This window comes from Kryptolebias marmoratus, linkage group LG6 (assembly GCF_001649575.2).
Source record: "Kryptolebias marmoratus isolate JLee-2015 linkage group LG6, ASM164957v2, whole genome shotgun sequence".
Lineage (NCBI taxonomy): Eukaryota > Metazoa > Chordata > Actinopteri > Cyprinodontiformes > Rivulidae > Kryptolebias > Kryptolebias marmoratus.
The window spans coordinates 22479144-22503061 of NC_051435.1; the positions used below are offsets into that span (position 1 = coordinate 22479144).

The following is a 23918-nucleotide window of genomic DNA, read 5'->3' on the forward strand; positions in this document are numbered from 1 at the left end:
TTGCTCCCAAAAGTTTTGTTTGTGACATTTTATTACAGACTTTTATTGTGTTTTATGTGAGCTGGTAGACTGAATATGGTATATTGTAATCTATATCTCTATTGATGTAAACATTATGTTAAAATGGAGGAAACACTGGAATAATTGTAAGACCAGCTAGTTTTACATGCCAGTATGGCAGGAGTAGGCAATCCTGGTCCTCGAGTGCCACTCTCCTGCATGTTTCACGTGTTTCCCTGCTCCAACACACTTGATCCAGTGGTTAAATTACCTCTTCATGTTCTGCAGAAGCCTGTTAATCACCCATTGATTCAAATCAGGTGTGTTGCAGCAGAGAAACAAGTAAGACGTGCAGGATAGTGGCACTGGAGAACCAGGGTTGCCTACCCCTGCTGTATGGAATGGGATTGGAAAAAAGTCGACCCTCTTTGATTGTCACTGTAAAGTTTGCACCCTGGTTTAAACTGATGTACTTAAATCAACCACCTTACGATTGGATTGCCCGAGATGCAAGGTAATGAAAGAGACCAATAACCAGTCAGTATCTGCTTATTTCCTGCTCTGTGTACAGTCATAAACTGAAACTCAATTCCCAGATGTTTATGTTGCCAATCCTTTTTGATGTGTTGCCCTCGGGAGTCATTGCAATGCCTTCACGTCTAAAAATAGTCTTGACCTGGAGCACTGAGAGAAATGTTTCGCTTTATACAGTAAATAAAACACTTTTCAGGCGAGTGTAAAAATGAATTGTGTTACATAGGGAATGGAATATTACTTTGCTTACTTCACTCAAGGGACTCCACTTTGCTTGCCATATTTGATGAAAATCTGAAAGAATACCCAGTGTGGCTACAGCTGCTACACATTTTCTTTTTGCTAACACAGAAAGCAAAATGTTCACCACAGTTGTATTTTATCTCAGACACAGGGGATTGTGAAGGTCTATAATGGTCTCTAATGATCATGGACCCTTAATGTTGCCTAGAATGGGTCTACAGATGGTAGCAAATGGTTCCAACTACAGTTTCCTTAAACCTGCATGCTTTCCTTCCTCATATCTCAAAATGTTGATCTGCTTCAGTAGTTGCCGCCTTTGTGTCACAAAATAATCGTTCCGTCTCATGGACACTATTGTAAAATGATGAAAGATGATGTAACATAAGCCACTTTTCTGAACCTGCCTTCTGAAAGGTTTTAGAGAATGCTCTTCCATCATCCCTCTAAGCCAAACTGATCTCTTTTTTGTCACTTTTGGTGCTTTCATGACACTCCGAGCTCAACTGTAACTCAATTCCTCTTCTCTGTGTAGGAAATGGCCACGTGTCTTTTGTGTGTCACACTTCTAGATTATCCTAAGCCAGCTGAGCAATTTTAGTAATGAGGCTGATCATTTTATTCTGTCCACAGCAACATCAGGGGACTCCCACCTGAAACTGCTGTCTGATGTTGCCCAAACTGTAAAGGGCCAAGGGACTATTGCCTGGGTCAACTGTGGGTAAGTAATGGGATAATTAAAAATAAATCTTCTTTCCATCTTTCCTATAGTTCCTGCCCTTTTCAACCTCTTTTGTCAAGGGAGTTTTCAAACAGCCTTTAGAAAGACTGAGCAATTTACTCCTAAAATTGTCTCTGCTTTCGTCCATCTGTTCAATTTATGTCTCCTTCACTGAGGTGTAAATGGCCTCGTTCCACTGGTTCTATTGTACAGACACAATTTAGAAGACATTTTTCACTTATTAGAGCTATTGAAGCTCTGGGTCTAATGCCGCACATGTCTTTATATCATTTCAGTTGTCCACTTCCAGGGACGTTTTTTACGTTTTGTGTGTGTGTGTTTGTATGTTGGGGGGGATTGTTGTAATTGCAAAGTAAGTTTTTAAAATTGTGATATTTTAACATCATCTTAAACACAACTGACCTTAATCTGTTTTGGTAAAATATCTTGCATGCTTCCAAAATACTACTATTATTGTTTATGCATGCTCTTCTTTCGCTTTCGCTGCTGAGTGTTGTTTGAAAATAGATTGGTATTAGGGTTGTGCATCTCTGGTTTGTGTTTGATGCAATGTGTAACTTGATACCCTTGCAACATACAAAAACCAATACGGCATGATGTGATCCAGCCCCCAATCACAATATACCTCAATAACAGTTTTGTTTAAACACATTAAGATTCAATTTGATACAACAAGTCAAAGGAACAAATGAATAAATGTATGGCATTTATCAAGGCTCATTTTTACGACCTAGTAAATAAAATGATTGCCCACGAACAGGTCTTGTTTTAAAATCACAATACGCTTTCATGTAACCTGACACACAATTAACAAACATCCATCCATCCTTTTTCATTTCCGGATCGCTGGGGAGCTGCTGTCTTGTCACTGTGTGGGAGGCGGGGTACTCCCTGGACAGGCTGCTAGTCCATCACATGGCCTCATAAAGACAAACAAGACAAACAACCATTCACACGCTCACTCACACCTAGGGACAACTTAGAGTAACTTATTAACCCAACGTGCTTGTTTTTGGTTTGTGGGAGGAAAGCGGAGCACCTGGAGAAAACCCACACATGCGCAGGGAGAAGGTGTAAACTCTGCAGAAACATTACACAAAAGTAAGGCTGAATGCAAAACTAAAAAAATGCCAGGCAACAGATGTGTACGTACACTCTTTCAGTAACTCAGCAGTGAGCAGGAAAATATATTTTTTACATTATGAACAATAAAACATAACCTTTTACAAAGTGGTCTTTTATAACTGCTTACAAATGGGGAAATACTGTATATAACCTCTTCGTGACATTCTTATGTTGCTGTAAACAAACAGCAGTCTCACAGTTATAACAGTCGAGATAATATAGCTAAGATGTGGTGAAATGTTTATACCAGAAAGATTTAAACAATTAAAAAATAAATGTCAGAACACATTGTGGCTAATCTGAATAGTGAACATTGGTTTGTCCCCTTTCAGTTCGCATTGCATTAAACTCTCATGCCCCACTTTGTTTTTCTTTTAGATTATTAGTTGACCAGGTTTCACTATTATGAATATGTTCAACTGTAAAGTAGAGCCAAGTTCAGATACCAGAAATTTAATGTAATAGCCCTTTAACAACCAGAAACTGATAATCTGTGACTTTGCCATCAGAAATGATTTGTGTAAAACTTTTTTGCAGGTGAAATCTTTAAATACAAGTGCACATTTTTCCTACAGGTGCTCATATATTTAAATACAAGTTCACAAGTTGAGCAACATATTTACCTTCTTACAAATTGAGCGTTGTTGTAACTATGCCAACAGAAAGGCTTAACATACATTCACTGTTTTGTTATTGTTTATTCAGGCATACTGCAGGTTTTTTTATTTTGTTTTTTTCTGAATGGTACGTGTCACTAATGAGAAATTACAGCTGCAGGGCAGAAAGAAGTACTATACTAGGGCTCAGCAAAAATCGATTGAAAATCATAATGTTAAACATTGCATACATGCAATCTCAGTTTTGATAAATGGTGATTTACATGCATGTGTATTTCATGGCTAATGGTTCATCTACACTTTTATTTACTTTACAACAATCTAAGATGCTTTAACACATGTAATGACACAGAGAAAAACAGTGATTTGTTAATCAGGCCAAATATTAGCAAATTATTCAGAACTGATGATTTCTCTATTCTCAACATTAATACTGTTGCCTCGTTGTGACAGAGCGCTGATGTGTCATTTAAACATTAATTATGTCTAATTAAGATAATACTTTTTACTTGAATGCACGTTTTAAAAGTGAGAGAGGAAGAATGAAGAGAACTGTGATCTTAATTCACACCAAAAAAAATGTGATTCACCTTGTGCTAAAAATAAACAGCCCGATTATAGGTTAAAATAAGAATCTACAGGAGATACATTTTTATACGCATTTTTAACTTTTCTGCTTTTTATTTAAGCTGATTCCTGTAGAAACTAACCTGTTTGCCGGCTCTTCATTTAATCGTTAAATTACTCCAATTTTATTTGTGCAAAGATGTGTAAAACCAATGCATTTAGATTTCCTCCCCAAACTGCATCTATTCATTGCGGTTCTTCTGATTCAGTCCTGTCATGGACATGCACATCTGAATCAAGTCAAAAACTGGTTGAGCTTCACATCCTTACCTCATACAAGGGAATTAAATTAGCAAACCAATTGGAGGTTCCGAAAGGCAGCACCACAAAAACATCATTTTCATTCGAGTTAGTAAAGGTTGTACATTTTATTTTCCTAATGATATGTAAAGCTTTTTGTTGTACTCTGAAAGAAACATTGACTCTGGGTTCCATTCCATAAATTCTTGCTGTCTCCCTTGACTGGACAAAGATCTTATCAGCCAGATACCATCACTACATTTTTTTTTCTAAGCTGCTAATAATCGTTTTTATGTCGTCAGTATGTTCTAATAAGTTATTTCTCTAATTAGATCATTGAACAGCAACCAATTCTTCAAACTTTAGGGACTGTATATGCAAAATATTTATTACCAGGGTGCACAAGGCCTGTTTTGTAAACACAAAACTGTACATGTTTCAAGAAAACATCAGTTTCCAGCCACTGTGGACTTACTCAAGGCTAAGCTCCACATTCTCTTGAGACACTAAAAAGAGTAGTTTTTTTTTTTTTTTTTCAAGCAGAACTTCCTGAGCTACTCGCTGATCTGACTTTGGCTTTTTATTCTTTTCGCCCTTCTGATGTTCAGTTCCACTTTCTTTTTTTCCTAACTGTCAGCCCATCAGCTGGATCAACCCTCTTCCTCACCAGAGAGGAACAATTGTATCATAACACAGGAAACGATGAGGGAAGGAAGTAACTCCCCTTTGACACCTATTGCTCATTCCGCATTCACAATCTCTCTCAAGCTTATCCTGGATAGACGACCAAGCAGACAGAAAGGGGGGAAGAAAAAACCTAAAATCAAAACAGTCTGAAGAAATTGTCAAAGGTGTTGGTGTCCATGTTTCTATACAAAGGCAGTCCGTGATGCATGTCCCTTTTTTTTCGTACACACTTTCTGCCTCACTCATTCTTATTCATGTGGGACACTTTTCTATCCAACAACTTCACAATTTTAGAGTGTGTGCTAATGCAAAACAGAAATTTAGGCTTGCCCAGATACCCACAAGGGGAGCTCGAGTGAACCGGGTTTATCGCTGTAGGACACACAGGTCCAGTGCCAGGATCTGTAGCAAAGCATTGTGCTGTTTGGCATATTTCTCCACCATCTCAAATGGACTCGCTCCAGCTGAGAGCTGATGGAGGACAGAGGGAGAAGGAAAGTGAAGTGGATGTCGCAGCGTGAGAACTGTCAGCTCTGCCAAGAAAGAGAGCCGCCGAGGCCAGATGACACACTTTGAACAGATGACAGCGACCTGATTGTTGGCCAACTGGGTTCCACCAGTGCGATGGATGATCTCATACAGGAAGAAACAACAGAACTGGGCTGCCCCTTATTCATTCTTCTGGAAATTTAGAAAAGATCGAAGTCAACATAGTTAGAACCACAAGATTGAGGGAGGGGGGCAGAATGGAAATTACCAAAACAAAGCATTTATGTCTTAGATAACTAAATGGTATACAGGGTCCTATCCATTTTGTATGATGAATCTATTTTAAGTCCTTTACTAAAAGGAAGAATTTATCTTTCTTTCTTTCTTTCTTTCTTTCTTTCTTTCTTTCTTTCTTTCTTTCTTTCTTTCTTTCTTTCTTTCTTTCTTTCTTTCTTTCTTTCTTTCTTTCTTTCTTTCTTTCTTTCTTTCTTTCTTTCTTTCTTTCTTTCTTTCTTTCTTTCTTTCTTTCTACACATTTTTAGGTGTCTTCTGGTGTTTTAATCAAACACTGTAGCTCAGAACATGGTTGAATTCTTGCTAATTCATTCTTTAATCTCTCCTAAATTTTTAATTATTTTGCAATGCTCCAAAAAAATAGTGATGTGAATGTTTAATTGTTTTTAGTTCAAAAGTTTTAATTCATTTCATTAGGCTTTTATTTAACCAGGAAGCACACGTTAGCATTTTATCTTTCAGGGAGTTCTGGGCCAGATGTTGGCATAGCTGTCTAACAGAAAACAAACACTTTCACAGTAAATGTGGCTTAAGTTTTAGAGTAATAAAAGCAAAACTAATGCTGAAGAAAAAAATATACACAGTGTCCGACATGATGTTGTTATAAATGAACTGCACCAATCCAGGCCAGTCAACCATAACATTATGACAAGTTCAAGGTAATAAGACTGACAGCTGAAATGTTCTGCTGTGGTGGGGAAAAAAACTACAAGCTGATCCACATGAATGCTGTTTTGATGCCTACAACCTACCTTTTTTAAATCCCAGTTACACCCCCACACCTCTACTGTAGCAGAAGGCTCTCAGCAGGACAACTGTGGCACCTGCAAAAATTGCTTAGTAATGATTTAAAGGACAGGGCAAATGTTTGTTTTCTATTATTATTATCATTGTATGGTCTCTCTCTTACAGTTCTACTTGGTGTGAGTCGTAGTGGCTCCATTTTCCATAGCAGACAGTAGCCTCTGGATGTGGGTGGTGTCTGCTGTTTATCATTGCAGTTTGATGCTGCAGTTACACACAAGCACAACTTCCCTGAGTGTGCATGTGTTTATTAGGCTACATTAAGTTGATTTAGGAGGCGGTTTTATTTGAACTACAAGTATGGATAAGTTGGAGTATTCATTACACTGCATGAGTTTGCAACTGGCTTTTTGTACAGAAGAGTTTGAATATATCTTTGGTCTCCTCTTAATGACTGAGCATTTCAGGGTTTTGCTTTCATAACCAGGTTGGATGGGGGAGGATAATAGTATGATAATTGATACTCAGAACTTACTAAACATGTTCATTTATTAATTTGTCTTACACATAACAAAACCTGCACACACAAATGAGATGTCTGAGTATATTTCCAGACTTTGTATGTCTAAAACCTTCCACTGAGGTAGTACTTCAAAAGGTATCTGTTTCAGTGACTTGGCATTACAGATGATTTAAAAATAAATAAGTAAAAGTAAACAAAAATAAAAATTACAGAGCAATACTGCACCATGTAATAATAAAGTACTAGTAGCAAATGAATTTTAGGTATCCTACCTCCAGACTACATAGATTTTATTCTGAGAAAGTCAGGCTTTATCTGTAGAAAGCATTCCCTTTTAGAGACCACAGCCCACAGAGCCCAAGTGTTCTGTTTCCAGTGTCCAGGTGGCAGAAACTACCATGTTGTCATAGTGTTCTGGTAGATCAGTGTTCATATAGGTACCAGTTTTATGTGATTTGTAGTTGTTTTTTTTTTGTTGTTGTTGTTCTTCATCTGTGTTCTTCAACTATCAGTGCCACATCATGTGCATGTAAAAACACTAAAGGACTGAAATGTTTAAAATAATAACATCAACAAAAGGCATTTACAAAAATAAATTGTGGTTTTTAGGTGTTTTAGATTTTAACACACTTTTTTCTGGAGTTGCTGCATTGAAGTACAGTGTTTAAACCTTAGGTTGATTTTTGGCCATGATTTAGCTTTTATATATACTTTAAGCTTTGTCCTCATATAACCATTTTAACAGGTGAAATAAGTAATCCGTTGTGCAATATTCACGTTTAATATTACATTGACAATAACAGTTGCAATAAACCCACATCTTTACTCACTTTCTTTCCTGTCATTACCATCATCTAAACCAAGTTTGTGGACATCGAGGCCAGTAAGAGTTCTTTGGATTGGCCAAATATATTATTAGGCTGCAGATCGTGAAATATAATGGCCTATGATTTACTGCAGTATAAGTACTCCTTTGCGATATTGATGGTGGCGTTCCCAGTGTGGCATTGGGTCCTTTAATGTTTTTAAATAGCTGTGAGTGTACAAGGTTGTCTTCAGAAGCAGTTTTATTTGCATAAACAGTGTTCAGTAAAATTATAAAACATTCTATCCTTGATGCCCTTTCTGCTTTTTACACATTTAGGTTGTCTGTTATTAGATGCATTTAGTGATAATTCCCCCACAGCTTTTCTCTCTTATGGCAGCTTTACAAGCATTTGGAGGCAGCAGACTGATCTTGAATCAGGTGACGGCACGTCATCTCGAAGTTCAGTGTGTGTCGAGGTTACATCTGCTCCTGTTGTGCCCTCTCTGCTGCCATCTGCCATCATGACTCATCCTAATATGATATTATTTACATGGTTCTTACCTGAAATGCTTTTGCCCAGTTATTCCAAAAATTGGATTTTTACTTCGCAATGAAAAATTAAACTGAGCATATACTGTATTTATCTTGCTGTGGTTTTGTCAGCTATAATTGAATTATGCCTATCTGAATTTGGACACATTGGACTTTCTCCAGGAAATACTCTCATTCATCTCTAATTAATATTTTCAGTGCTCTTTAGTGGAAGAAGATTACTTCAAGCTAATTAACAGTGCTACATTACAGCAGGTGTGAAGTTTGTGTGGGTGGATAGATGAACGTGTATTTCCATGCCAACAACAGTTTTGGATGATTTCATTTATTTACTGATGTAAACCTCTACAACAACAAACTGTTTTCATGCTGGCACAACGAAGACCGTAATCAACATTTATCCATAAACATTGATTGTGTGTTTTGATATTTCTCCCAGAGACTCGGAGGGTCGTAAACTCTGTAAGAAAGTGAAGGTGGACCCGAGCTCCAAACCTAGAGGAGCAGAGCTGCTACATTACAAGTGAGCAACCAAACACTCAACTGAATTTCAAATACATTTTCACACCACTGTTCGTTTAGGAAAATATAATTTGCAGCTAAAGAAGTGCATCATTCATCACTTATTTCTGCTGTATGAAATGTGCATTATTGTTTCTGCAGAGATGGGACGTTCCACACAGAGTACAACAGGCCTGCTACCTTTAAGGTGAATTCTTAGCTGCTTCCCTGCAATTTCTGTATGGGCTGCACATTTTTGTTGTTGTGCGATGTAAAGTAATAACTCAGTTACACAATTAATTCTCCAATTTTACCTGGTATGTCTGTATTTTATTTAATTGGTTGAGAGCTACGCCACTTTATTTATTTAAAAATATGTGATGTTAATTTATGGAAAACCTAAATGTGACTTATTTTACTCCATACAAATTGTATATTTTAACACTATCATTAAGTGTAGGTTCATTGTCTCAGTAATGATTTACCTGTCCAAATTTTTTTTCCCGTTTACAATTTGGTATACCTTCTTTTTCGTTCTTGTCAAAGCAGTTATTTTGAAGGGAACACTTCAAAATAAGTTATAAAAGAGAATACTTTAAACACTTAATCAAAGAGATTACTCAGTCAGTCATTCTTTATTTTAACAACACTTTTCATTTTCCTTGTAATTTTTTTAAGGTGGTGTTGGTCAATATTTATTGAGGCATTGTGAAGGTTTTTTTTAAGAGTTTGTTTTTTAGGCTGTTATTATTATTATTTATTTTTATGAACAAGTTTGCAGTCCACTATGTGAACATTTTAAGACATATTTTTGTTTAAGCCACTTAACTTTTGACCTATAAGTCATTCAGACATGAAAAGGCTCCTAAACGTAAGGGATGAATCAGTGTTATGGTTACACACAACAAACAACTTAGCAAAGAACCTGTTTTAAATTAGATCTTCAGGCACTTTTGTTTCCAGCAGCGTTTCACAAAGACGCAATTTGTTCCTGTTTTTGCAGTTGACTCTTTGAAAAATACCAGTGATAACACAGTTTGACACAGAAAATAATATTTCAGCATCAACAAAGGGATTCTTAAAGGGCTGAAAACTTAGCATGCAATCGATGATCAACTAAAGGATGGTGCATGTCTCAGGTTCTGTGTCAAGTCTTTGATGGATTTGTTTCTGTTTCTTAAAGACATGACTTTCAGATACTGCTCATCTGTAGTTTCTTTTTAACCCTGACCCCCCTTTTGTCCTAAACTTGTCCTTTTTCCTTGTTTTTTTTGTTTGTTTGTTGTTGTTGTTGTTGTTTTAAACACACACTGCACAATGTTCTGCCACGTGTTGTGGAAAAATAAGATTTACTGATAGATGTTCTGACATGTCCTCATTAGGAGGCAACAGAGTTGTTATGTGTGGTACATTTTTGTTCATGGTTTGATGTTAGGTCATGCTGCCCTCTAAGGCTACATTCGCACTTCAGATCATGAAGCTCCATTTTTTTTTTTGGCTGAGATCTGATTTTGGGGGGTGTGTGTGTGGTTGCTCACATAATATAAATGCAACCACCATCAGACTCCAGTGCAAACAGTCTACACAGAAGATGTGACGTCACATGCACACTCTGTGTTTGCTAAAGTAAACATGGATGCCACACATGTTAGCGTGTATGTATCGATTTTGAAGCTCCTGTGCAATTGGAGCTGACAAAATTATTATCTGCCATGCTTGTTTCTTCCAGTGCTTACTTTTGATCTTGCAGCTTCCTGCTTTGGTACAGAATCACACTTCTTTAACAGGATGTACAGGCAATGTACTGAAAGTAGAGGAGAGAAACAAACTCAAGTATCAATCCCATCACATTAGTATTGATGCAATCAGATATCAATGTTGGTATTGATAATATAAATCTTTGCATCGATCTGCACACCCCTACTTAATGAGGTAAAAGTCAGATGAAAATGTGCCATGGCCATTCAGACTGAGGTTGCTTTGAAAAACAGAAATATCCAATTTAATACCGCATATGAAAGTGGCCTCGGTCTGATATGAAGAAATTGGAGTTGCAATGTTCAAACTTTAACTGTGTTTAAAAAAAAATCTTAATATTAGTCACATATGGGCAAAAAAGTTGGATTTGGGCCATTTTTACCTGCAGTGTGAATGTAACCTAAGTGATACGGCCAGTTTTGAGACTGCTAGCCTTCTCTATGACTTAATGATATGCTTTGTTCAAATGGACAAACTCTGACAATCTTAGATGGGACAAATTCTGAAGCTTGGAATTTTGTCATCCCTTGTATTTTTTTTTGTAACAAATTAAGAAAAAGCCCAGCAGACCAAACACACACCAAGGACAAAAATAAGAATATTAACAGAAGACATCTTAAGGACAAGTTGTTCTTTGTCGTCTTTAGTTTGTACAGAAATTCTTAGTTATTTAACATTGAAAAGAAAACTACACAAATAGATACAAGGTTAAAAAATAAGTAAACAAATGAATGCTAGGAAAGTATTAAAAGGAACTATTATACGGTATGAAATGTAGCAACAGAACTAGAATTTTAGAAGAGTGAAAAGATTAAATTGTTTTACCACAAAAGCCTAGTTAAATAGCTAAATTTAAAAATGAGTTTTGAGTTTACTTTACAAAACTTCCAAACAATAATCTGTTTCCAGCTTCTCCTTTAGATCCTTCCACATGTGGGCCATAGCAGTCAGTGAAAGCCTCACTGTATTTCAGGTCTCATTTTGCAAATAATTAAAACCCTATCATCAGAAGTCCAGAGGATACTAGACCATTTATAGAATAAAGCAACTCTTACAGAAAATAAAAAGTACACCTTAACAAAGGCCACTGAGAATTTTCACAAGCGGATAGAAGGAGCCTAAAATTAATTTAGGGCAACAAGTAGCCAGTGCAAACACTAAATGGGTATAAAATGTGCTCTCTTTGTGGTTTTAACAAGCAGGTGTTTGTGTGTGTGTGTAATTTTTTTTGAAGAAGACCAACAAGAGGTGCATTACAGCAATCCAATGTTCATGAGATAAAATCATGGAGTAATGTCTTTGTGTTGGCTCAAAAGAGAAAAGATTGCACCACTGAAATATTTTGCTAGATCTAAAATTAACTTTGTTACCATATTTAATGACATCTGAAATAATATAACTCCCCAACTCTCAGTTTAAACCATTACAAAATGGTCCTGATAATAAATTCAAGATCATTAAATATTCTGCCGTGTTCATGCGTCATTGTTATTGCACTGCTGCATGAAATATCTCCTGCTGTTGCCTCCAAAGACATATGGCTCATTATATTTACAGCAAGCCCATTACAAGACACTTAAAGGTGCTGAAATAACTCTTGGACACATTAACATGTTAATCTACATGAGCCTCCATTGCCAGGAATTTAATTTAGGACCAACTTTTGCAATGTTCACATTAATCATCACTCACCGCTTTACTGTCTGTTGTCCACAGCATTAAGTGCCAAATGAAGCTTTTGTTTGGAAATACTGTGTTAAACTCATTCTGACCCCCCCTTCATTCAGTCTATGGTAGCATTTTTGAAAGACCCCTCGGGGCCCCCACTGTGGGAGGACAACCCAGAAGCCAAAGATGTCATCCACATCGAAACAGAAAAAGTAAGTGGTGACCTTAACAAACCTTTTTGAGCTTTGAATAAAATTACAAAAGAAGCACCGTCTGTGCTGTTAATAAATTGAGAACACAAATATTGTTCTACAGTTACTAGAATCTGTTGGTTTAATGCCATTCAGGGTTTGTCTCACTTCTGCTGCTTGATTAGTTTCTACTGGAAGATCATTGTTTCCATCTATTCAACCCGAAGCTCAACACATAAACGCTACATGCCAGGGCTTTATCATCTAAGAGCTGCTCCGTAAAGTTCTACACGCACAGCCTGTTTTTACAACATGGAAACATTTTCAGGTAGCTTTTATCCATCTAAGTCAGATGGCCCTGGTATGAAAATTTCCAACACTCACAACTTGAAAACTCAGGACACTCACAGCTACAATATATACAGCGATGCGAAAGCCTTTTAGCTTAATGAGCAGCAAACATGACACTTTGCACTGTACTCTTTGCCTTGGGGCTTCTTTTAAGATGTCGACAGAAGATTGTGCTGAATGTGTTCTGAAACTGCTGAGGTCATGAAAGTAATAAAAAGGAGAAGAAGCGGTTATGAGGGCTGATATAGAAAGTCCTCATTTTCTTTGCTGATTAATCATTTGACTGCTAAGCCTTTATTTATTATTTTTGACATCCAGCTTTTGTCATGAATAATAAAGCTCTTTATTTAACAGTAAACCCCACATTGACATCCATTTTGCATTTAACAAAAGTTCTTCATCTTCATCCTTTTTCTCGCACTTGAAGGACTTCAGGAAGCTGTTGAAGAAAGAGGAAAGGCCTGTCCTCATGATGTTCTACGCTCCCTGTGAGTCCTTTTATTGGTATTGTTAGTTGATCATTGTAACTGGAACTAGTGGTGATAGCTTTGAAAGACGTCATGTATAGATTACGATTAGAAAACAGGGATTATATGATGTTAAATAAATTAAATCCCCCTAATAAAGTCCTCCACTATAGAACAGAAAACAAAACCTGGACCAAGTCAATAAAGGGGAGGTTCTTTGCTAATTCTGAAATGAGGTTTTCCACATTCATCATATTTGGCAAGAATTAATTTTTACTTTCCTTTCTGTCATTGTATCAGTCTTTTAAAATTTATTTATTTTAAACCAAACGTCTAGTCAGTGAACATTAAGTTATCTATGAATGCCTAATGGTTAATACTTGACATGGATTTCTCCTTTTCTTATTACCAGCAGTTGTCCATAGATGTATGTTTCATAGCAAAATCCTGGCAGTGAATTATAAATCTTTTGACAAGATTGTAAGAACTGCAACTCTAACAGTTCTAACAAGTTTTATCAAAGGCAACTGAATTTTTGTTAGATTTTTTTGAAGATGTTTTGCTTCTCATCCAGCTTTCTCAGTGTCTCAAAGTTTTCTCAAGCACTGAGAATGTTCTATAGATAAGAAAGGAAGTCTTCAAAAACTAAAGTCCTGTTGCCATTAATTGGATTTACTAGGATTACCATTCCCTGGGTGATTGAGACCCTTCACCGGCATAGTGTTAAATTATTTGTGATTTTCTATATTCATTGTTATTGCAGGGTGTGGAGTTTGCAAGAGAATGCAGCCAGTTTTTCAGCAAGCAGCCACAGAAACAAAAGGAAGATATGTAAGTTTATATGTTTACCAGGTTGTTGCAGAAATTGTCTAGAATTTGCAGCCACTTCTTTCTCTCTCTTTCTTTTCAATACCATATGATTGTATTATTATGTTTCTGGGTGGTTAGAGAACATTCAAACTGCCAGCTTGTCTTAAATGAAAGATTTATGTTTCATTTCCAACAAAATTTGTCACAAAACCTCAACATATGCTTCATAAGTTTTGATTAGACTTTTTAGACTAACCCAGTTGAACTTTTTGTCAGTCTGTCTCTGCTGCACCCAACTTTATATTTATTCTGAGTTTTTGTTTGCATCGCCTCATTATAGCTAGAAGAAGGGGTTTACTTACAGGTTTATCAGACTTGCCAGACATTGCTCTTTAATAAGTTCAGTGCATTGTATCATTGGACGGGAATATTGTAATTTCGTCAGGTAAATACTATTGATTGTTTTTCTAGTTGGTACCTTCATGAGCAATTACAGTAAAAACTAAAGTCCCTCCAGTTGAAGTTTACAAGATCTGTATAGATTAAATGTCACTTTAACTGGCTCATTTGTTCTGTATACTTTCTAACTTTCCTCACCCTCCTGTTGTGGAGTGGGTGGAGAGCCGTCTGCATTTGTTTTCAGCTGCACTGGAGCGGTGTGCCCAGACAGGCCTTAACGATTCGCTTGGGAAATAAATTCTTTGTGCTCATAACGTTCCACCAGTCATTAGATGGAGAATCTAAGTAAGAAATTAGGAATTGAGTGAAACAATAATTAACTAGATATTTGATTTATCATCAAGCATATTGATGAATGTTTAGACATGTCCACTGGGAGGAGAATTCTGGATAGGTTCCATAAACACAACGTATGATCTTGGGATGGTTGTTTGAGGCTGAAATGGATTCTTGGGAGTGTGTCTGTTTCTGTAAGAGACCACTACAGATGCTTAGTAGTGAACAACAAATTGGTGCAAGTTGTGTACTACATTTCTTTCCCTGGTGTCAAGGTAGGTAGGTACATTTATTTATATAGCACTTTTCAGCACGAGGCAACTCAAAGTGCTTTACAACACAAGAACAAAAAGGGCTAAAGTAGGAGTACAAGTGATGCCTGATGTGTTGATTGTAGTCAGGCTGAAATATCTTTGTTTTCATAACCCAACACTATGCTAGATGAAAACACATCATTTCCTTATGCAGCCTCGGTGGCGGGTACATGATTCAGAAATGATTCAGACAAAACTTCACAAAACAAGATACCTTCAAACTAGTTATTGGGTTGTTGTTGTTGTACTTAACAAGATAACAATACACTGTTATACAGCATAAATCTTCTTTACTTTAGTATGTTACTATTGTGGCAAAAACAGTATATGTAGCCTTACAAACCCTATGAGGTGAAAAAGCTCTTATTATCAGAACCTAACAGCAGAAAATTTCTGCTGGAAAGATAATGAGTGCAGGATTATTACAGTCACAACTTCTTATCGAGACAGTTGTTTCAGGAGAGGGAAGGATTGACCAGGCCTCAGGAGGTGGTCAGACACTCTTATTACACGACAGTTCTGCAGCATATGCTTGTGGTAAATTTATGTCACCAGATCTTATTTTGCATTCAGTTACATGTTTTCTCATGTAGGTTTTACTGCTAAAAGTGAAAACATTCTCTCATTTTTTTTAGTTCTATAAATGGTAAATAGGTTTCTTTTATAAGATCTTGTTGACCTCTCACTGTGCCTATAACAGCTTTGTATTCACATAAGCACACATACAGCATTTTCCAGTTTCTGCATGCAGTGCTTGTCTTTATCCTGCACAGACTAACACACAGAGATGAAAGCGTCAGGAGCTGCTTGAGGTTTAGCATCATGTCCAATAACAGTTTGACTAGTGGACTGAGAAAGTCTGGGATTGAACCACCGACCCTCCAGCTTATGAACAACTACAAAGTCATTGCTGTTTTCTGTTATTTGAATTGAAAATATCAATAAAAAGTCTTTGACAGTGTTGCTTTACAGTGCAGTTTCACTTTATACTTTTTGTTTTGGAGCCCTCTGATGGTGACCTAGCTGTTTTGATCTTTGAAGTCATTTCTTTCTCCTGTCATTTTTCATCACCTCTCTGACAACCTATGCCATATTTTCTGTTTTTCCTGTTTCTTTTTTTCTTAGATATTGGCAGGGATGAATGTGCACCCAGCCGAGTTCGACATCCTCAAGCAGGAGTTCAATGTCAAAGGCTACCCAACCTTCTGCTACTTTGAGTGAGTCGAGTCATCTTATTAGTCTCATTTTAGGCTTCGCTCTCATTTCCAAGGTTGAGAATATCAGAGAAAAGCTTCTTCAAATAGAAGATCTAGCACAGATCTCCTAAACACCAACTGACAGGAAGGTAAGAGACTTACAGAATACAAATGTGACTCACACTGAGTAGTGTTATTTGTAGTTAAAGTTTTGCAGGAACTTCAGGATCCTCTTTGAGAAATATAAACTCACAGAAGGGGGTTGAGGTGGGTGTAGCTGTGAGCCACTGTTGGAAAAAAGAAAAAACACTTTGACTGGACTGTATGATTAGCAATGAAGAAGACTGACTCGTTTATAAATACAAAAAAATCATCTATTTTTTTTTTACAACAAATTCAACAAATGAACCAAACAGGTTCCAGTTTCCTAGTGTGAGGATTTCCCAGTTTGATTTCAGTAAAAAAGTAAAGTGGGGAATAAATACAATTTAGTTCATCAAACTTACAATGAAGAGTTTACTGGTTTAGGTATTTTCAAAGTAACAATTACCTATTCCTAGTGTTATAGTTGGTTTCAAGTTGGAAATGGGTCTATGAAATTAGAGAGTAGTTGTCTTACAGACAATAGACAACGATCAAAGAATGCTGCATTGTGTTTAAAGGTTAAAAAATTAACTTTTTATATTGTGCAATTTTAAAGAAAATAGGGAGGAAAGATTGCAATAGACCCTTCAAATTTTTTTTAAACAAGCCCGCTGCAGTTTAGAAATAAGTCCAATGAGCTATTGAAGTTAAAATTGAACATTTTGGGAGCAAAGATCAATGACTACCTCTCCAGCTGTCATCATGGCCAGGAATTGATCGTGCTTTGGACTTTTTGACTAGAGGTGTGGCGATAGCGGAAAGAATGGATTTATTTAAACACCACCAAATCCTGAACACAAACATCAAAACATTAAAAATACTTCAAAGTAAAAAGTGGATGGCTTTTAACAACAGGATAAACCTTAAAATACTTTCAAAGTCACAATGGACCACCTCAAGCAGTGCCAGATGAAATTTTTACTGTAACTAATGTACTTTATCCGTAACAGCAGTAAAACATTTGTGGCCTCAATTCAAAAGAGCAATGCAGGAGGGCTCAGGTATTAGTGAATATTTCCCAGACAAGAATTAAAACTCTTCTACCAAAGGTTCCTACAAAGTACTGAAGAAGTAGGACGCTTTACACTTTAGTTTGTATCTTTTTCTTTTATGGTACCTTTTAAGTTGTAATAGACTGAAGTAAAAATGAAGACCATTTTCAACTTTATTCCTTTATGACTCACATTAGTGAGCAGATTAAAAAGCAGTATTAATTCTTTAAAACTTGTTCTTATTTATGTTTGTCGTTAACCACAGCCTGCCAAAAGACAAGAAATTTAGCAGAAGTGAAACCTCTCCCCCAAACTTTCTGACGTCTGACCCTTTCAATCAGTATGATAATTTATACCATAACTGAGCTGTGCTGCAGTTCATTGAAGCTTCTTCCAAGCAGAGTGTCTAAATATTGGAACAGGTAAACAAGCTCAGGTCGTACAGCTGTGGGGTCTGAGAGTTTGACTGATGCTGTTTGTTAATGCAGACCCCAAGCTGAAGCATCTCTGCACTGCCTCTGGATTTACAGTGCTGCTCCACAGCTTTTCCACTGTTTTCTGCACTGTTTTGTTGTCGTCTATAGATCTTTTTTTTGGTACTTTAGCTTTGTTCTGTGGCTGTAAGCAGTATGCATGAAAGGAAGAGAGGAAAGGATAATGTATACAATGAAAGGACAGCTGAGGGTCAAACTAAGTACATTGCAGTTAGCAAGTATTTAGGTTGCATACCACATAACTATTACATTACCGGGATGCTAGCTTGCCCTGTTTCTTATTTCTTGTTTAGTCCTGCTTTATCATCCCCATTTTCACATTAAACACTCTTTCATTCCAGTCTGGCCTTTTAATTAGGCTGTGACTGATTAAGTGCCTCTGTGGTTCAGAATAGTGTGGGCTCTTGTCCTCTTCCTGTACACCTGCACTTCTCTCTTTGTGTATGTGCATGTGCATTGTGCAAATGCTGGTACACGTGCGTGCTCTGAGCCAGAGTCAGTCTGTTAGCTGGAAGTGCATTAGTGTCAGCACAGGGCTAGCTAATGACCATCCAAGCCCACTGGCTGCAGTAATGAACCCCTCACTGATAAACAGCCGCTAATCACTGCGGGGTAAATCAGCATCAACACCTTCAGTTATCTCCCCATTGCACCTGCTGTAAGACCAACTTTTCAAGGTCTTTTAGATTTTTAGTCCTGCAGCTTAATAAAACATACTACAGAAGAGTTCAGCTCAATGTAACAATCAGAATAAATGAAACCATTTCAACTCGTTTTATTCTTGCTTTCTCCTTCAACAAAAGTAAAAAGTCCAGGGAGACTGACAGCAAGTTGTTTATTTAAGTTTCATTTGCATGATTTTGCAAGCTTTTGTTGTAATTTTCAGCTGCAGAAATAAAACTTGGGAGCAAAAATTTGATCATATATCTTACTGGTTTCATTCCTAGCAGCCACTGTCTGTCATGGATGTTAGTTCTCATAAAAACCGAGCTTTAAGTTCCAAATCCAGTGTGTGTAACCATGTATCACCTTTAATCATGTCCGGTCTGTGTCTCAGGGGCTCTGATTGCAGTCGTCACCACCATCTGTGTTTGTAGGATTGTTTTGTTAGAACTGCAGCTGCTGACACTGATCTAGAGGTATAGAGACAGGAAGAGACTTATTCCTGTAAAGAAACTCTACTTAACTTTAGAATCGTTTTAATCTGTGGAGCTGGGGAGATGCATCTTCCTCAATTTTATTACATTACAACATATGCAATTTTAAGCTTAACATACTAAATACGAGATCTTGTATTATTCACTTTAATCAGAGTTTTTTGCATCTGGAAAAAAGTATTTTGACTGTTGGCTTCATGACGGTCTTCACTCTACTCTTTTTCAAAATAGCTGTATTGTTTTAGCTGTGACTGTATTTGAGATCGTGTCTTTCTGTTCATCCTATGGAAGATGAATTATTAGATTTCCTCAGTGCAAGTTCTGCAGGAAGAGATTAAAAATTGCTTTTGGAGTTTGAAAACTAGTTGATTCATATTCAAAGCATCACCCATCAAACAGTGTAAATCATCAGATGTCCCAAAGGCTTCCTTTCATTTTGATGCCCCACAAACCACATTATTTTTCCTGATGTTGAACACTGTATTTGTTCAGCAACTGTTTGTCACTGTCAAAAACACTCAGCCAAAGTGCAAGGCTGCTACTCACTCTTTGTTTGCGGTTTGTCAAACAAGGTACTAGGCAAGCTTTCAGTGAATGTTGAACACAATCATTTGGAAAAGTAACTGAGAATAAGCCTGAACTGTACATGTGACATTTCAGACAGTGAAGGCTGATTTATTTGCCTACTGTGCTAGGAAGTACAGTTCTTTGGTAAATAAAAAAAGGGCTTCTGTAACCTTTGATGTTCATAAAATGAAATGTGACACTTTAAAAGAGACAAAGACGAACAAACAACAATGTGCTCTGTTTTATGGTTTGATCAGATTTGTTGTAATTTAAGACTTGAATTTAAACCTACAAATTTTATAATGTTAATGAACATGGTTTTCATAGAGAAATGTGTTTTTAAATAATACTAAATATTAAACTTTAAAGAATCTGTTTATAGTAGATGAGAAAGCTGCGTTTTGTGCTCTTGAGGTAGTTTTATTTTGAAAAATATCCAAAGTTTGCATATAATTGTCTAGCAGCACTAACCTGTTAATTTCTGCTTGGTCTCTATTTGTTGATCAATCGAAGCTTAAACCATCATATTTGACCCCAGAATAGAGATGGGAGGATAAAGGTTGCTGATACAAGCAGCTGAGATTAGTCTCTTTGGAAGGATGGTATCATGTTACAGCTCATTCCTTAGTCTAGCCTTTCAAAAATGTCTAACTAGAAGTAGCCCAAGGGGGGGGATGATACAGGACATACTCAAAGAGTGAGGTTTCCTGTCTTTGTTGGGATTGTGTTGGTGGCTGGAGGAGGAGATCTATGCATCTCAGTTCATATTCTGACACTGTGACCTAAACTGGTGTAAGATGTATAGATGAATGGATGGCCTTAATAAATCAAAATGGCTCAAAAATGAGGGCGGAAACATTTGTTTTTATTTATACCTCTTCTTGTAGTCTAATGTAATTTACAGTATAATTTCAAAATGGATACTGCTGTTATTCTCCTTACAGAGCCCAAATTTCTAAGATGTAGGTTTTATTTCTATACAGCCCATGCAGCTTATGTGAAAGAATTGCATGATCCATGTTTATTCCTCATCCTTTCTGGCAAGCTTTCTTTGTTAGTTAATTGTGACACTGTGTCGCTGCCCCCTCCCCCCAAAATAAATACAATGTCTAATACTCTATATAAATTGTCAAGGGGACAGAAAAAACTTGCCATGCCATTGTTTTCCAAAAAAAATAAAAAATAGACCCAGACTGTAGTTGTGACTACAGGTTGATTGGTTAGTGTGGTCCTCAGACTGGCTCCGCCAGGGACCGCTATGACCCTGGAATGCCAAGAAACTATAAAACTTGACTATCTCAAAAAGGTTTAAGTAATAAAAAGGTTTCTGACATCTTTCTTAGGGCTTCTGGTTGAAGCCCACCATCATATCACCCGAGTATCTTGTCTCTTAGTCCCTCATCCAACTACAGACTCTAGCCTAGGCTACATACTGAACACACCTCTGCGTGTCCCTGAATGCGTTCATCCTCGCAGGATAGAGGCAGGTCCCAACATCCTGTTCTCGAGGGCTCAACAAGACTTGACAACGAGCCTCGCTCGGAGGCTTGGTGTGAGGTGCAGTGCGCCAGTCACTCAGTCACAGCCTTGATGACATCATTGTATTGGCTGTATAGGGCTTTGGGTAAATAAACTGAAAAGACCAGTTTAGATGCAACATACAACGCCTTCAATAAAAAAGACCTATCTTACAATGTAGAACTATAACAAACATTTAACAAATGACTGATGATATGAGGTTTTAAAACTGAGTACTAGAAGCCATAATTCTCAGCTGCTGACTGATGTTTTAAACATCATCCTTTTTTATTGTTTTGTCTTTTAGGAAAGGGAAGTTCCTTCACCATTATGAAAACTATGGAGGTACCGCCAAGGATATTGCAGACTGGCTGAAGAAGTAAGTATGGCACTAACCTCACCACCCGCTGACAAATTTCAGCAGGTGACGTGAGATTTGTTAAAATGATGACTTCAGACATGAGGCGTTCTCAAGCTACTAAAACCTCAGTATCAATATGTTGCATGAAAAGCCAGAATGGAGCCGCAGAGCTAAACTCTACCTCCTCCATCAAACAAAAAGATAACCCGCTTGTACCTCTCATCTTAAATTTCTGTCAGCTTTTTGTTTCCCTCTGTACTGTGCTCTCCATCACACCTTTTCCTGCCTCTTCTCTCTATGACTCACCTTGCCACGGTGTCATCAATCTACACCTGCTTTGTTCTTCTCTCAGTTTTCTTTCACACCTTGTCTCACAGACTCTCCCTGTCTCTATCTGGCAGAAAAGCTGGTTCTGTCCACAGGGCTGCAACTAGAGGGGTTTGACTCCAATCACAGATTTACTCCAGCTACAGTCTTTTCAGCCCAGAGGCATAAACAACTACTCTAAGCTTTTACTGTTCTGTTTATTTAGGACCCAGCAGTATAATTTAATAGTGGCTGTGAAACTGGCTGCTGGACAGACAAGTTAATAGAATGTTTTACCTGAAATAAACTTTGATTTTCTAAAAACATTATGATGAACAATGCTTAACCAGAGTTGAATAAACACATTTTAGTTTTATATTGTCTGTTATTCTCTAGGATTGTTGGAACTTAAATAGTTTGTTTGCACATGAAATGTGTTCAATATGTTGAAAAGAAGGAAGAAAACCTCATCCTATTTTCAGTTTGTCAAGTCAGTATTTTCTTTTCTTAAATCTGAATATTCTGCAGATGAGAAAAGCTGAAAAGAGTTTGTTTTATATAAACTGTGCTGCAAAGCTTTCCAGAATGATCTTTTGTGCTGCTTTGGCAGCACTCAAATTTTTTTTTTTAAACCTCCTCTTCCCTGTTTTTACCACAACTTTATCTCACAAGTTTTGTTTAGGTTTGCCTTGTGTTCAGATTCAGATGGTTTTTTTTTTTAGTTCCACTTCAATTTCACTTTCTATACTGTTTTCAGTAGAATAAATCGTTATCTTCTGCAATTTGTATTCACAGCCAAAAGCTGTGCTTGAATTTAAAACTTTTTGTTTTTGGTAGTTTTTTTTTTTTTGCTTTTGTTTTTTTTTTGCTTTTGTAGGCTGCATATCTTAACTTCTCTCAACATTTAGTTGTGTGTACTACTAATCTCAAATTCTTCTTTTTACTTGTCTTGAAGCCATTGTTATGCAGATAAGTAAAGTTATTAGAAAATCCAGGCTCAAAGACTAGTAGCCTTTTATAAATTGATATAACCTTAACCCTCCTGAAGCCCTCAAAAGAGAGAGAGGTAGAGAAGCCCGTGTAACTTTAAGTGAATTTGACCTGAAGGCCATGGGAGGGTTAAATAATATAGTAGTTTTTAATATCTAATGATGGTGACTACGTTTTCTCAAGGACTGGGGTTTTTTTTTCGATGCTTTACCAGGACTTTACTTCAGCTGTCTTCGTTGGTTTTTGTTTGAAGGTCTTTCTGTTTTAGTTTTGTCTTTATCTTTATTTTTTTATCTGTCCTGTGAAGTGTATGTCCTGTCATCTTAATTTAGCTTACTCAGAGCACAACCCAGTTCCAGGCTAAACAACGTGTCCATGCTGCTACAGTACCTTTAGTTTTTTTTTTGTTGTTTTTTTTTTATTATAGATAATATTCTTCACTTTGTATCAGGAAGGTTCCAAAGTTTTTCTATCATTTTTTTCTAACCTGGTGTTTTTGTTTTTCTTTTTGGTGCACAGTGATCTCTGATTATTTTCCTCAAAGAATCTTGTTACATAAATATTTTTAGCTTTTTTAAAGATGATTTTGACAGTCTTTTTTGCCTCTTTTTTTTGTTTTTTTTAGGCTCATGTGTAGTTTGCACTTTGTGCTGAATCGTCTGCATTTGCTGTTGTGAAGTTTTCTATTTTTTGTGAAAATCAAGGATTTATTTTTTGTTCTTTTTTATTTTTCTTAAGTTGACATTCAGGCCATAATGTTCTTAATTTTCTGATGGATTTGTTTTGTTTCTGCATTCTAACTTTAGGATTTTCAACCCACACTGACAGCTTGTTGACTTTTGGATGTGATCTTTGGCAACAGCTTTTAAAAGCAAATCTAACACTTGGTATCAAGTCAAGTGTTTACCTGCTAAATTACCAATGAGTTTGAGTAGAAAAAGAATGTTATAGTTCATTTTGCTTTTGCTAAGGTTGATTAGCTGCGGCAACCATCTTGAATCAGGTTGACATTACAAGTTAATTAGGAGTAGATATACTACCAATGATTACTTTCTGAGAGTTTGATTAAAATTCATCCACTGGCTCATGAAATATTTTGCTTACAGACGAACACACATGCACACAGACACAGGTCGTTACATTTCCCATTTTTCATAGAGGCATGTAATTTCATAT

At 36.8% G+C, this 23918-nt stretch overlaps 1 protein-coding gene across 2 annotated transcripts in view; it reads left to right on the forward strand.

The window, feature by feature from the left end:
• pdia5 (protein disulfide isomerase family A, member 5) overlaps positions 1-23918 on the forward strand; it is a 69631-nt gene that overhangs the window by 17682 nt on the left and 28031 nt on the right. For both annotated transcript variants that reach the window (XM_017421212.3, XM_037976125.1), the window contains exons 3-10: positions 1408-1495; positions 8662-8745; positions 8886-8931; positions 12269-12361; positions 13119-13179; positions 13922-13989; positions 16143-16234; positions 21393-21464. In XM_017421212.3, the coding sequence (XP_017276701.1) occupies positions 1408-1495; positions 8662-8745; positions 8886-8931; positions 12269-12361; positions 13119-13179; positions 13922-13989; positions 16143-16234; positions 21393-21464 (604 nt within the window). The remainder of the gene's footprint in view (positions 1-1407; positions 1496-8661; positions 8746-8885; positions 8932-12268; positions 12362-13118; positions 13180-13921; positions 13990-16142; positions 16235-21392; positions 21465-23918) is intronic.